We start from the raw sequence: 12,886 nt of genomic DNA on the forward strand, positions 1-12,886 counted from the left end.
TTCCTTTGTCCTGGAAAGTGGAGTGTTTTTTGTCCTACTTACTACAATGATGTAATCAGTGCTTGAATGCATGCATGATCACTATATATGGTTATGTGTGGTTTTAAGTGATTCTATAGGTGGACATGCAGTAAAAAGTCTGAACTAGTGGGTTGGTTTTGAGCCAAATGGGTTTGGCTATAAGCCAAGATTTATAGTTTTGTTTACTTTAACCTATATAAGTGGATCCTAAACTCCGTTCTTTGTCACTTCTTTGTTACTTGTTTGGTACATTGAACTGATCCATACATGTCTGAATAAAGAATCCACAGAAGACTCTTGAACCTTGCTTATTAATTTTGACCCACAACGGGTGAAGTAAAACTTTGCATTTACAGAAATTCTGAGAATATTCTTTCGAAAAAGTTTATCTGGCATCCTCTTTGTGTTAATAACCCTGTCCCCCTGACCCATCATGACTATCTTTTTAACGCTCCAATTCAGTGTGATAATTGCTCTCCGGTAATAAAATCATTAGCTGCCGTTACAACTGATTTCTGAAACAGCTGTCAAATAAGGGCAGTGATCTAGAACATCAGAGACTAAGCATCTGGAAGAGCATCAAAGTTAAATTAGTTCCCATATCAATCAAGGTCAAAAGGGTTCAGGAAGTCATCGTTATCAGCTCAAACGGCTCATAAATCATCCATTCCACAGGATGAAATGAAAACTCCTAATATCCCTTTTTGAATTGAAAGTACATGGACACGGAGAGGTTTAATCCTCTTGTCTGAATCACAGGATTCCAGCATTATTTTTTTTTAAAATGAACTCTCCCACAAGCCTGGCTCCGATGCATGCCATTCTCCTTCCCTCTTTTTTGGAGAGAACATCATGTCAAACTGCATGCAGAAATCTGTCAGTTTAATGTTGCCTTGCTTATAGGCTCCTTTGGTAAATTTGACACACATATAATCCACCAAGCAGCATTTATTTCAGTAAAATCTCAGCTTTTCTAACTGGTTTGACTGCTGTTCCTTTGTCTTCATCCACCAAAATACAGGAGGGGCTGCAGCGTGAATCAACTGGCTTTTTATTGTAATGGTTGATCATATGTAAGCTGAATTTACCAAAGGATCCTACCGATTTGGAAAAGGTATTAATATTCTGTGAGCTGTGTTTCTTTGCCAGTAAGCAAGAAATATTTACAGGAACTGTCAGATTTGACAATCGAGTTTGACATGATTTCTCTGACAGAGAGAGAAAAAAAGAGAGAACTGCACATAAAGGGGCTGCAGGGGCTAGTTTCTCGTAACTGAATTTCTTCAGTATGGATGTTAGGTCAATGACAAAAATTATGTATTCGCAAAGATTTAGTAGAAACTAAGGACAGGGCTAAAAAAAACAATGTTTTCAAAACTTGTTGTGTTACTTAATCCGTTTATCTAGAAGTCATGCAAGGGTTCAAGCCTCCCTTTTTCCAATGTTCCTGTAAAATTGTTCTTGACTTGAGCTCAATGTGATGTACCGTATGCTGATAGTATCTGGGCAATATGACTGTCAACTGGGCCATATCACTCTATAGCGGAAGGTTATGCCTCACAATAACAAACTTTCCCCAGACCTTAATTTCTTGACAGGATTTTAAGTTCTTGGCTGGTGTTCAATATCATGTATGCTGATAAATAACAGTGGGTGCGTAACTACAAAACATAAACAAAACTTAATAAAATGTGTAGTCATACAAGTATGTGGACGTCCAGATATTTTCTGTTCTGTTCCCATTCCAAAAATTTGAAAGACCTGGAAAATTATCAAAATAATTTTTCAAACCTTCTGGACCTACTTAGCGACTCTGGACTACTTTCTGAATCAGCTGTCAAAAAAGCCAGTGATCTATAACAGCAGCGACTAAGCATATGGATGCATCAAAGCTAAATTATTTTTCGTATCAATCAAGGTCAGGTGGGTTCAGGGACTCATCAAAGAGCTCGTAAATCATCTAGTCCTCATGGAAAAGCCTCGAGTCTCTGAGTCAAGCGTTATTTGCACAATCTGCTCACAATGTCTACACAAGTCTTTGCACACTAAGCCACTTTACAGCCTCAGTAATTACATCTATGCTCCATAACGCTCTTATTTAATGCATTTCACCCGATTCAGTATAGCTACTTCTTGGTAGACTGGTCCAATGCACTGCTGGAAACTCACCATGACTCTTCTACAAGTAAGTGAGCTAACAGGAGGAAAATTGAGGTTGCTTAAAGACATTTGGGTCACAGTCACCTTATAGGAAAAGACAGACCTCAGATGGAAATAACCTTAGCCTGTATCTGGGGAGAAACCAGTCTGCTATGGTGAGGTTTTACAGACACATCACTTTCTGTTTCTGTTATTTCACTTATTTTATACCACAACAGGGAAGTGATTAATCATAAAGAGACATGCCAATGCTTTGCTTTTTGATGAGTATTAAAATTATATGTGCACACCACTTTTTAACCTTAATTTATCCAGGGAAATGTTGTGCTGAGTGTGAATGTTTCTTCTTCAGCTCTTCCCTGCCTCACATTCACACAGTTCCACACATTCGGCTGGTCCAGGGCTTTGAATATATATATTCAATATTCATATTTTACTTGTTATTTACCATTTTGACAAATTTTGGGGGGACATACTGTTATATTTTACATTTTGCTGTTCATTTTTTAGTTGTAATCTAATCAATTGGCAACCTTTGATTCAGTTTTCTAATGTTATTGATAGATAAACCTAAAAATCACTCTAGTATAGACACAGGAAATATGAGTACTTCAGCCTGATGTCAGGCCAATATCTGATGCAGGTATCCATGGTGGGAAATTAGTACGAGCCACCAGCCAAATGATGCAAAATAATTCCAACAGTTATCAAAATTTCACTGGATGAGTGAAAGTGCAGGATGAGTCATCAATAGACGTGCTGTTTACCGGAAAGGGACGGTCAGTTAATTTTGATATAAAATTTCTAGAAATGAACATTTTTGGTCTTTTTTTTGGTCTGTAATGGTGAATAGGTGAACACTAGGTCCAGCAACATCGGCAAAAACGTAAAAAATAAAAAAAAAATAAAGATGTTATTTTTAAACTAGTGACAGTACATGGCCATGTGGTACCTATGGACAAAACATGCATCAGTGCTGACAGAAAAAGACACCAGCTGCAGAATTCAAATAAATAGAAGTGATGTTCTTTTCAAACATATGTCAGAGCTTTCATCATAGCATGCCGTCTTCTTTATCCAAACAGATGAAACAGAGAGCTTTTACACAAAGGCCGAGAGCATCAGGGTTCTCTGCTGATGACGCAGGCAGCCATGTTTGTCCCTGTCGATCCCATGCATGGTGAGATAGACTCACCTCCCCGCTGAGGCACATTAACCATCTATGCACGTAAAAGCGGTCCGTTTTTATTTCTGCAGCGGGCCTCTCCCTGCTTTGCTCTCAACAGGATATGAAAGATGAGGAGATCACAGACAGAAAGGGGCAGAAACCCAGAGCAGACACAATAGGAGCGATGGCTATCGGAGCAACCGGGACCCGTGAGCCTTTGGTAATTCATGACGCATCAGGAAACTTATTTAGCGCCTCAGCCATTTGAGCTCATGCCTCGGCCATTATTGCACACACAAATAACCCGCAGGGCAGAGAACATCATCGCCGACGGTGGTCCTCGGTTTCTCGAGGAGAGGAGGGAGGGTGATGAAGGGCCAACAAGTTCACATCATGAAGAAGCAGACGTCTCCCATATAGACTCCACTAATAAAAGGTTCCAACACATTTTCCATTTCAAAATTCGACACTTTCTCGAGACTTATATTTCCTGACTCGATTTTGAAGATTTTGGTTGCTGTTCATTACATTGTATGATGATGATGGTTGGGCAATATGTCTGTCAGGCCACATCATTCTATGGTAGAGCAGAACAATTCATTGAAAAAAATAAATTAAAATTGCAATATGAACATGAATATGAACTGCAATTTCCAAATCGCAGCAGCGAGAGTTTGGTCCAAAATGGATTTCTGTGTTTTAGAGCTGCAGGTAATCTTTGGTCCATGAATCAAAACCTTTCATTAGACTCAAACTCAGTAAATCCTGCTCACTGACAATTATTTTTTTTCAACAAAATCACATTTCTTTAAACAATTTTAAAGTTCTAAAAAGTGTATGACAAGAAAAACATGTAATGCTATGAATCGCAGTTTAAATCGCAATTGCAATATTCTGAATTTCTGTCAATATCTTTCAGCCCTAGTCTAGGGCTGATGATTATTCTTCGCAATATCACAATATGTGGAATTAAAGTAGGTCTACAATTACAAATAATGTATTGTTATACATGAATCGGGACTGAACAACCATTTTCCCCACATACTTTTGGCATATTTCCTCAACTTCAAGACCTGCGTTGGACCCCTGCAGGACACAGGCATCTCCCATACAGACGACACCAGTGTCTTTGAGTTATAATACGCCATCAGCCGTCAATGATGAAGAATAATGTTGACACTTTGAGTGATTATGCAAATGAAGAATATGGGATATATTAGACACTCCTCATTACTCACTTACTGAAAGCTTCAAGGGGGAATCGAAACAATTAGTACTCCAAAAGTATTAAAGGACAGCGTTTGACTTCATTGTCATTGTGAAATACTTTTCCCTAGTTTTTCCTCTATCAAGAGAATAAATTAAAGACAGCAGTTCAATGTCAATCGAATTACTATACAACTTTTAAGGGATAAAAGTTTTAGTTTAATTGTTTTGTTTTTTTCAGTTGCAGATAAATACTTTTGCTGTTAATAAAAGCTATTCCTCATTACCCAATTACAGACAGCAATCAATGGTGGAATGAGTGAGCAAACAACTATTAGAGGAGAGAAGTGTGGGATTTATTTTTTTGCTCAGTTGTGCAGTTCTGAAATACATGCCACTAATAGAAACAACAAATTAAAACACAAGCGTCTAACATTTTACATACTTCTTGGTGGCAATATTTCCTGCTGATATGGCGGGTGCTTGGAACATAAACTCCACTTAGCCTTTATACAGATAAAAAATTCTCATTAAAAATGTATTGTTGTGTCTTGGTTATTTGCTCATGCTGACTTGCTCTATGTCCCCAATATCTCAGTGGGAATAATATTTTGGTAGCTAAAGTATTTTCTCGAAGCTCAGCCGAGGCAGTACTGTTAGATATTGTTCTGAGGTAACGGTGTGAATAAAGCATGCGGACGTCTCATTGGCATTCTTCAGTCTAGTTGGTCCTGACGTTTTTACTGTCAGTTGAGTCGTCTCTGACTTGGTGAAATAAACTTCTATGGCAGCCCTTTGACAGGATTCCTACATATCCTCTATTTCAGCAGTTGTCACTTTTCCCAGACTGAAATTTCTTGACTGGATTTGAAAATTTGGGTCGATGATAACTGTGATGTATGCTGAAAGTGGCTGGCAATCACTGTCAGCTAGGCCTAAACGCTCAATACCTGAGGAATATTCTACAGAATAACAATTTTCCCAGTTGTTTCTCAACTGGATTTGAAGATTTTGAAGGGCTCAAAAATCCCAAATATCATATGGACAAGTTTTGCTAAACTCTGTTTAACAAAATCAAAGCCCTGATGTGACTCTTTCAACCGTTTCAACAGATAATACATGACATCGAAGACAAAAATCAGTCAAATCCTCAATTCTGTCTTACATTACAGGGTTCTTATTTCCAGTTCAAAATTCCACATTTTTGCAGACTTACATTTTTTTTGACTGGATTTGAAGATTATGGTCCTTGTGGCATTCTGTGGCTAGGCTTTTCATATTGTTCACATTAAGAGATATCACAACATGTGAAGTGACATTGGGTCCACCAATACAAAAAATGTGTAGGCATTTATATATTCAGGCTGAACAGTTTATGCTTTTCGGGACATTTAGTGCAATTCCCAAAACTGTGAGCCCACCAAGCTATCAAATGTATTTTTTATATATTTTTTTGACTTTCCGGACCTGTGTAGGAACCCTGCTTTGATGTAGAAACGCCTCAAAAATGAATTTACGGATGCATGTTCCTTGAGCACGGGGGATCCTGGGCGGTGTCTGAGCAGGACAGGAGACCCCCTAACCTCCACATGTAGAGGGCGAACAGGGGGAACTCATCGGACAACAGCAGGACGTGGTGTTCCAGCTGACCCAGGAGGGCCTTCTGCTCTGCAGTGTGGTGATGGCTCGTGACCCCTGACCCCATCTCCTCCCTACCCGGTACCTCTGACTTCTGCAGGAGCTCCTCCAGGATCCAGAACAGGTAGACCGAATTCTCATACTGGTTCACAGCAAACTCCTCAGGCCCTGAGCTCTCCTTCCCCTGGAAAGTAACACTGACATTAGGGCTGCATTATTCATTGAAACAAATCTTTAAGTCACAATATTTACTTCTTACATTTCCAAATCACTAAAGGATGCAAGGTTTCAGTGTTTCAGACAGCTTTGTAAACAAGGTTTCTAGCACAGAATCCCAGACCTACAAACTAACCAAATCCTGAGTGCTGGCCGCTCATTTTCTCTGCATCTTTTTTGAAAAATGTATCCATATTATTATCCACATGTATCACAGTCATTATTTGGTCAGACTGGTCTGACTTATATCAAATCTGAAGAGTTTCACTCCAGTGATGTTTCCACCGTTTGAAAAATGTGATACCTATTGTGACAAAATGATTGTTGGTATGAAATTAAAACTCACTACTGAATATTATTGAAGTTACTAACTAGCTTGAGCCCATTGTTGACAACATTGATACAAGGGGAAGACAATGGTATAGGACCAGTTGAACATGTGAATAATTACTCAAATAAATCAACACTAGAGTAATCCTCCTGGGATAATGGACTGCTAGATGATGTTGCAAACACTAAACAGCTTGGTCATTTTTAACCATGGATGGACACCACAGCAGTATGAAGTACAAATGTGACATTGTTTGCAGGTCACACTAGTTCACGTGCAAGCTCAAGATCTGACTTTATTGTCCCTGTCCTGGAAATTGGATTTGCAACAAGGCATACCACACAATACACTCCGAACCAAATACAAGTTATTTAAATAAACATGAGTTAGTGCATCTCTTTCAGGCTGTTTCAATGCGCCTGTTTGTGTATGTGTGTGTATGTGAGTGTGTGTGTGTGTGTGATGTCAGAGAACAAAACAGCAGCCAGATGGCTGTCAGGTATTCCTCCAGGCTAAGACCTTCAGAGAGCTGACAGAATGTGACAACAACACCCCTCACCCCTTTCACACAAACACACACACAAAAAAAACATCAACACGCACACACCACTCAGACCCCATCAGGAGTAGGTCACTTAGTGCTCTGCTCTAGAGAACTAGAACGTTATTCTCTTTTAATCTCACAATTCACTTTTGCCTGCTTCAAAACTTCATCCCCAACTTTCACAATGCTCTCCTTCTCTCTAGTGGGTGTACAGCTTAAAGCGATACTAACCTATTCTGGAAAGACAGGATTCCTCCGGTGACACTATAACAATCCATGACTTAACTGTGATGACAGCGCAGTTCTTTTGACCTACATAAAATATAGTTTTCCAGCATGTTTGCACCAGTTTTTAGCAGAGAAAAGGTCTGAGGAGATACATTAATGTAATTACCACTTAATAACCATAATACATCTAAGCCATTGAGCGAGTGAAACAAGCTGAAAAATATGCATATATAGTGATATATGCATTCTGAAGTTCACATGTAGGGTGATATGTGTAGTCTACTGTCTATGGGCCTGATTTAGACTTACATGTGGACTTACATGTGTAGTCTTACGTGGACTAAGATCTGCACATTTGAGTCAAAACATTTGTCTTTCTGCTGATCCATTTCCAGCAAGTACCGTGTGCCTTTAAGTCTGTTTTGTTTTGGACAATGGCACTATTAAACTGGTAACATGCCCTTGGGACATGAATTTGATAAAAGTAAAATCTGAAATGATTTAGGCTAATTTGTGTTTTTGCCGATAAAATCATTGAAATAATTTTAAATCAAATCAAAAATAAGTTTTCATATAGTCGTTGGCATTGATGATTAGAAAGCTTGCAATAAGATGGAATCTGTCCTTGGTCATGCATTCTTGCACATCAGTATATACTGTAGATAGATAGACGTAGATATATCTATAGATATTTGGGTGCATCATTGCCATTAAGAACTGTGCCAGGCAGTGGGACACAGAGATCGCACAACATCCCTGGACAGCACCTGTTGACAGGATGGAAAGGACGCATTTTTCCTGGATTAAAATGGGGGGGGGGGGGGGGGGGGGTGATTTCTGCTGTGCAGTCTGGCTCTGAAAATCATCGTTCAAAATAAGGCGAACCAAAACGATCCAAACCCTATCCATGTGCAAATGCTGGATGCACAGGGTGTCACACTCGGCACATTTAACTGATTTCTTGGTTCCCTCTCTGCACCCTGCCAGTCTCTTTTGATGATCCTTTGGAAATCCAACCAAATTGTGTGAGATGAAGCTGTGTATGAGTGTGGGAATGAAAGCATTCCAACCATTCAATGAAGGATTTAGTGCACTGAGATCATTATGATTTTTTTTTTTTTTTAAACATTTAGTCAATTAATTTTAATGATACTGGTTATTGCTTCAAGTTCAGTGACTCAACATTTCATGTCCTATTTGATGGCTTTGCCATTACTTAGTATGCAGTTTTCTTGTTTTACACCAGGAAACCAATGGGACCGCTACTGGAGGGTTTTGGGACGCATGAGGAAGGAAATGTACAAATGCAATTAAGTCAGAGTGAGAATGCATGTATCAAAGTGTGAAGGTGGACACACCTTGGTTTACATATTCATTGTTGGGGATTGAACATTTTTAGGAATATCTTTCTGCTGAGACATTTTGAGCCTTTGTTTTAAGGCACTTGGTGGTCTTCTTTGGCTTTTGACCCTCCGTACACCGAGGGCCCACAGAGCTCACAGAGTTCTACACTGATGCCAGAAATGATTAAGACTAGATAGTTAAGGTAAAGACGGTCAAATGGCAAATTGCCAGGCAATTTACAGCTTAAGCGCCCTCAAGGCTAGAAATTTTCCATCCCTTGAGAATGGGATGGTTTTATGGCTGCAGCTGGCTGATGGGAGAGACCTTATCATATAATGAGGACAGCCTCACTTTTTTAGTTACAGAAATCACACTGCACTCTTGCTGTAACTGTTGTTTCTCTCACTCAAGATCTTGAGAGCATTTCCTTTAATAAATCTCACAAAATGCAGTCTTTGTCCAGCCTGTTCCTTGACCAAACTCCAGACTACAGCTGGAATTTGGTGAAGAAAGGAGGGTGAAGAAAAACAATAGGTGTGGATCGTTCTCCTGTTGATTTTCCACTGAGGAACGACACAGCCTAGGGTTGACAAACAGTCTTTCCTCTCTTCTCTTGCCTTCCCTTTTACTCTTCTATCCTCTTCCTCTCATCTCCCCATTTCTTCTCTAAACTTCTCTTTCTTCTCTCCTTTGAATAAAGTGATTCTGATTCATACTCCTATCCCTCATCAACAGATCATTAAAATTCCCTGACAACTCCAAACTCGTTATTCCAGAAATCCCAGAGAACCATGGGAATGCTATTAATGGGAAGCTATAAATGTCAGTGAAAAAAAGATCCCTGCCCATTGGATTGATGCTCCCTCTGTGGTTTAATCAGCATTGGTTTGACCTCATCTGATCAGGTATATACAGTATACACTCAGTGGCCACCTCTCCCTTTACACAAAACAGCTCACTCTTCCAGACAGTCACATACAATAAAGCATAAGCATAAAGCATACAAACAGGGTCGAGAGGTTCAGTTACTATTTGACTAAACATTAGAATTGGCAAGTCGCTGTTTACTTTGAACGCGGCAAGATTGTTGGTACCAGATGTACCAGTTCCACAGTCTCAGAAACGACCGAACCGGCTGAAATTTTCACCCACTACAGTGTTTAGAGTTTACCAAGAATGGTGCGATAAACGAAAAAGTTAAAAATCCTGTCAGCTGCAGTCCTGAGGGCAAAAATGCCTTTTTGATGAGAGAGGTCAGAGGAGAATGTCAAGACTCATTCAAACTAACAGGTGGGTCAAAAGTATGCAAAGTACAATAGTGGTGTGAAGAAGGACATCTCAGAACACACAACTCATCAAACCTTGAAGCCAACTGTCTACAACAGCAGAAGACCATGCTGTTTTCCACTGCTGTCAGCCAAGAACAACAAGATGAAGCAAAATTGGATGACTGAAGAGTGAAAAAATGCTGTCTGGTCTGACAAATCCTGGTTTCTGTTGTGACATGCTGATGGCACGGTGATAATTTGGCGTAAACAACATAAATCCATGGATCCACCATGCCTGGTGTCAACAGTCTAGGCTGGTGGTGTTGGTGTAATAGTGTGGGAAATGTCTTCTTGGCACACATTAGACCCCTGACTACCAATGGAACATCATTTGAAAGCCACAGCATACAAAATTATTGTTGCTGAACAAGTGCTTCTCTTCATGTCTACCCATCGGACCATGTCATAAAGCATGCATCATCTCAAGATGGTTTTAGGAACATGACAGTGAGCTTAGTTTACTACACTGTTTCGCACAGTCCAGAGACCTCAACCCAATAGACCTTTGGGATGAGGTGGAACAGGATGTTTGCAGCATGAATGTGCTGACAAAAAAACTGCAGGAACTGTGTGAATGCAGATGCGTGACTGAGATGGCACTGACCAAGATACCTGTGGTACATTTCAGTAACTTGTTGCATCCATGCCTTGAAGAGTTCAGACTGTTCTGGAGGCAAACGGGGGCTCCAACCTGGTACTGGCTTCAGTGTATCTCATGAAGTGGCTGCTAAGTGTATTTATCAGGTCTGTATGTATATCTGACGAAGATCATTTGAGATCAAAGTTGCTTTCACCTGTGGTTCAAAACGTAGGGTTCAAGGGACCCCCAGGTCCCTAAGGCTGCCAGAGAACTGGTATAATGTCACTTTTATTTCATTTGAAGACAGGGCAGTGAAAGAATGACATAGGATTGACTGGTGTGATCAGAGGTCACCCTCCCCACTGTTATCTCTGCTCCTACAGTATAACCAGTTGTCCAGGTCTGAACCAAATCATATATGTCACTTGTACTGGCATATACTGCTCTAGACAGGTTTTCCTCCCATCTGCGGGATCAAATGTCTCTGTAGCAATTGGAGAGTCATGGGCTGCATTTCCCAAAAGCATCGTAAGCCTAAGATGTCCGTAAGTACATTGTAAGAAGCTTCTTACGTCGTGTTTACCAAAACAATTGTAACTAACGACCCTCTAAAAAAAAAACTGTTGTAGATTAAGAGTGCTTCTTACCACTCGTAGAATGCCAAGAATGTCATCAGGAAGAAAAGAAGCATCACTACCACTTGCAGGACTGATCGTCAATTTATTTGTTGCCATTTATTACACAGATGAAAGTAGAGAGAGACAGGAAAGATTGGAAGAGAGAGGGGATGACATATGACAAAAGTCCCAAGCTGGATTCAAACCCAGGACATCACAATTACATGGTACACGCCTTAGTCCACTGAGCCACCAGGACGCCCAAGTTTTATTCTGGCTAGCGATGCTGAGTGTGGTCTACAGTAGCCCTAAAATATGCACACAATGTTTAGAACCACGATAAAATATTTATGTAGAGTGAAAAACATCAACTCAAAACTATAAACTAGGCTATAGATTTCAGGGCATAATTCACGACTTGAATTGTTTATTTGATGAATTTCAGGAAGTGGGGTAACTGGGGAAAAAGTGAAATAATACACAAAATGGGTGACTTGTGGCTGTTGATGCAGATAACTAAACCCTGGGGATTGTTGAACTGAGGAAGAAAGAAAGGTGTGTGTGCGGGGGGGTGTTTAAAAGATACTTGGAATGACTTGGCGACGTGCTTCAAAACCAACCATATACTGAGCCTCCCTTGGCTCAGGCAATCCTCTTCCCTCCTCCTCCGCTCTGTCAGATAGGCCTACAGGTGCTCTCACCTTGATGGCAATAGCTGTGACAGTGATAACTGCACAACACTTTTTTAACTGGAACCTATCATAGAACTCTAACAGCAGAAAACATTATTATTCTGTTCAATTCCATTCTGCTCTTTCCTAATGTCATCAGAACAAATTCTTGTGCGTTCATTGTTCCTGGAAAATAATCAGACGCTGATTCAAAATTTGTCCCAGTGCCTCAATAATACCTTTGGTGTAACAGAAAGAGTGATAGATTCATCAGTGGAAAGAACAGAACTAAAATCACCAGATCTTAAACAGTCTTTTGGACTAAAGAGATGTGGAGAGAGAGATGATATTAAATAAAATGTGGCACCTCTATCAGTGGGTGGCTGTGCTCCCTGCAATGGTTTCAAGCTGAAACCCCCCTGGCAACATTTTACCATCCACAAGGCTATTTAATGAGCTGAGCAATCCAATTGCAGGGCAAACCTCCAAAATAAATAATCATCACTTGCATAATACACTTAGGCCATGTTTCTGCTGGAGAAAGAATTCTGAGCACACAAGTATTCTGTCAACAGCTGCAAAATGAGAAATACGCTGAGCAGACTAAACAAAAACTTGTGAACATTTGTTTCCAAATCACTCCAACATTGTTTCCCCCTCTGTATTCATTCAGCAGCGGTACACAGCACCAGCAACAACACTACCACCACCAGAACAGAATATGTGAATTTAATATAATTTAGCCTAATGTTCCTCTGAAACACAAAGATGCATAGTCCTATTGTTTAAAATAAAGGTTTACATTATGATGAAGTGTTCCACCTGTGCTAGAAC

The 12,886-nt window shown here is 40.0% G+C and overlaps 1 protein-coding gene across 1 annotated transcript in view; it reads right to left on the reverse strand.

The window, feature by feature from the left end:
- Positions 1-6,068: 6,068 nt before the first annotated feature.
- Positions 6,069-12,886, reverse strand: part of mei4 (meiosis-specific, MEI4 homolog (S. cerevisiae)) — a 52,329-nt gene continuing 45,511 nt past the window's right edge. Inside the window, exon 4 of the mRNA XM_071910310.2 lies at positions 6,069-6,377. Within this exon, the coding sequence (XP_071766411.2) occupies positions 6,069-6,377 (309 nt within the window). The remainder of the gene's footprint in view (positions 6,378-12,886) is intronic.

The sequence above is a fragment of the Centroberyx gerrardi genome, chromosome 18 (genome assembly GCF_048128805.1).
Source record: "Centroberyx gerrardi isolate f3 chromosome 18, fCenGer3.hap1.cur.20231027, whole genome shotgun sequence".
NCBI lineage: Eukaryota > Metazoa > Chordata > Actinopteri > Beryciformes > Berycidae > Centroberyx > Centroberyx gerrardi.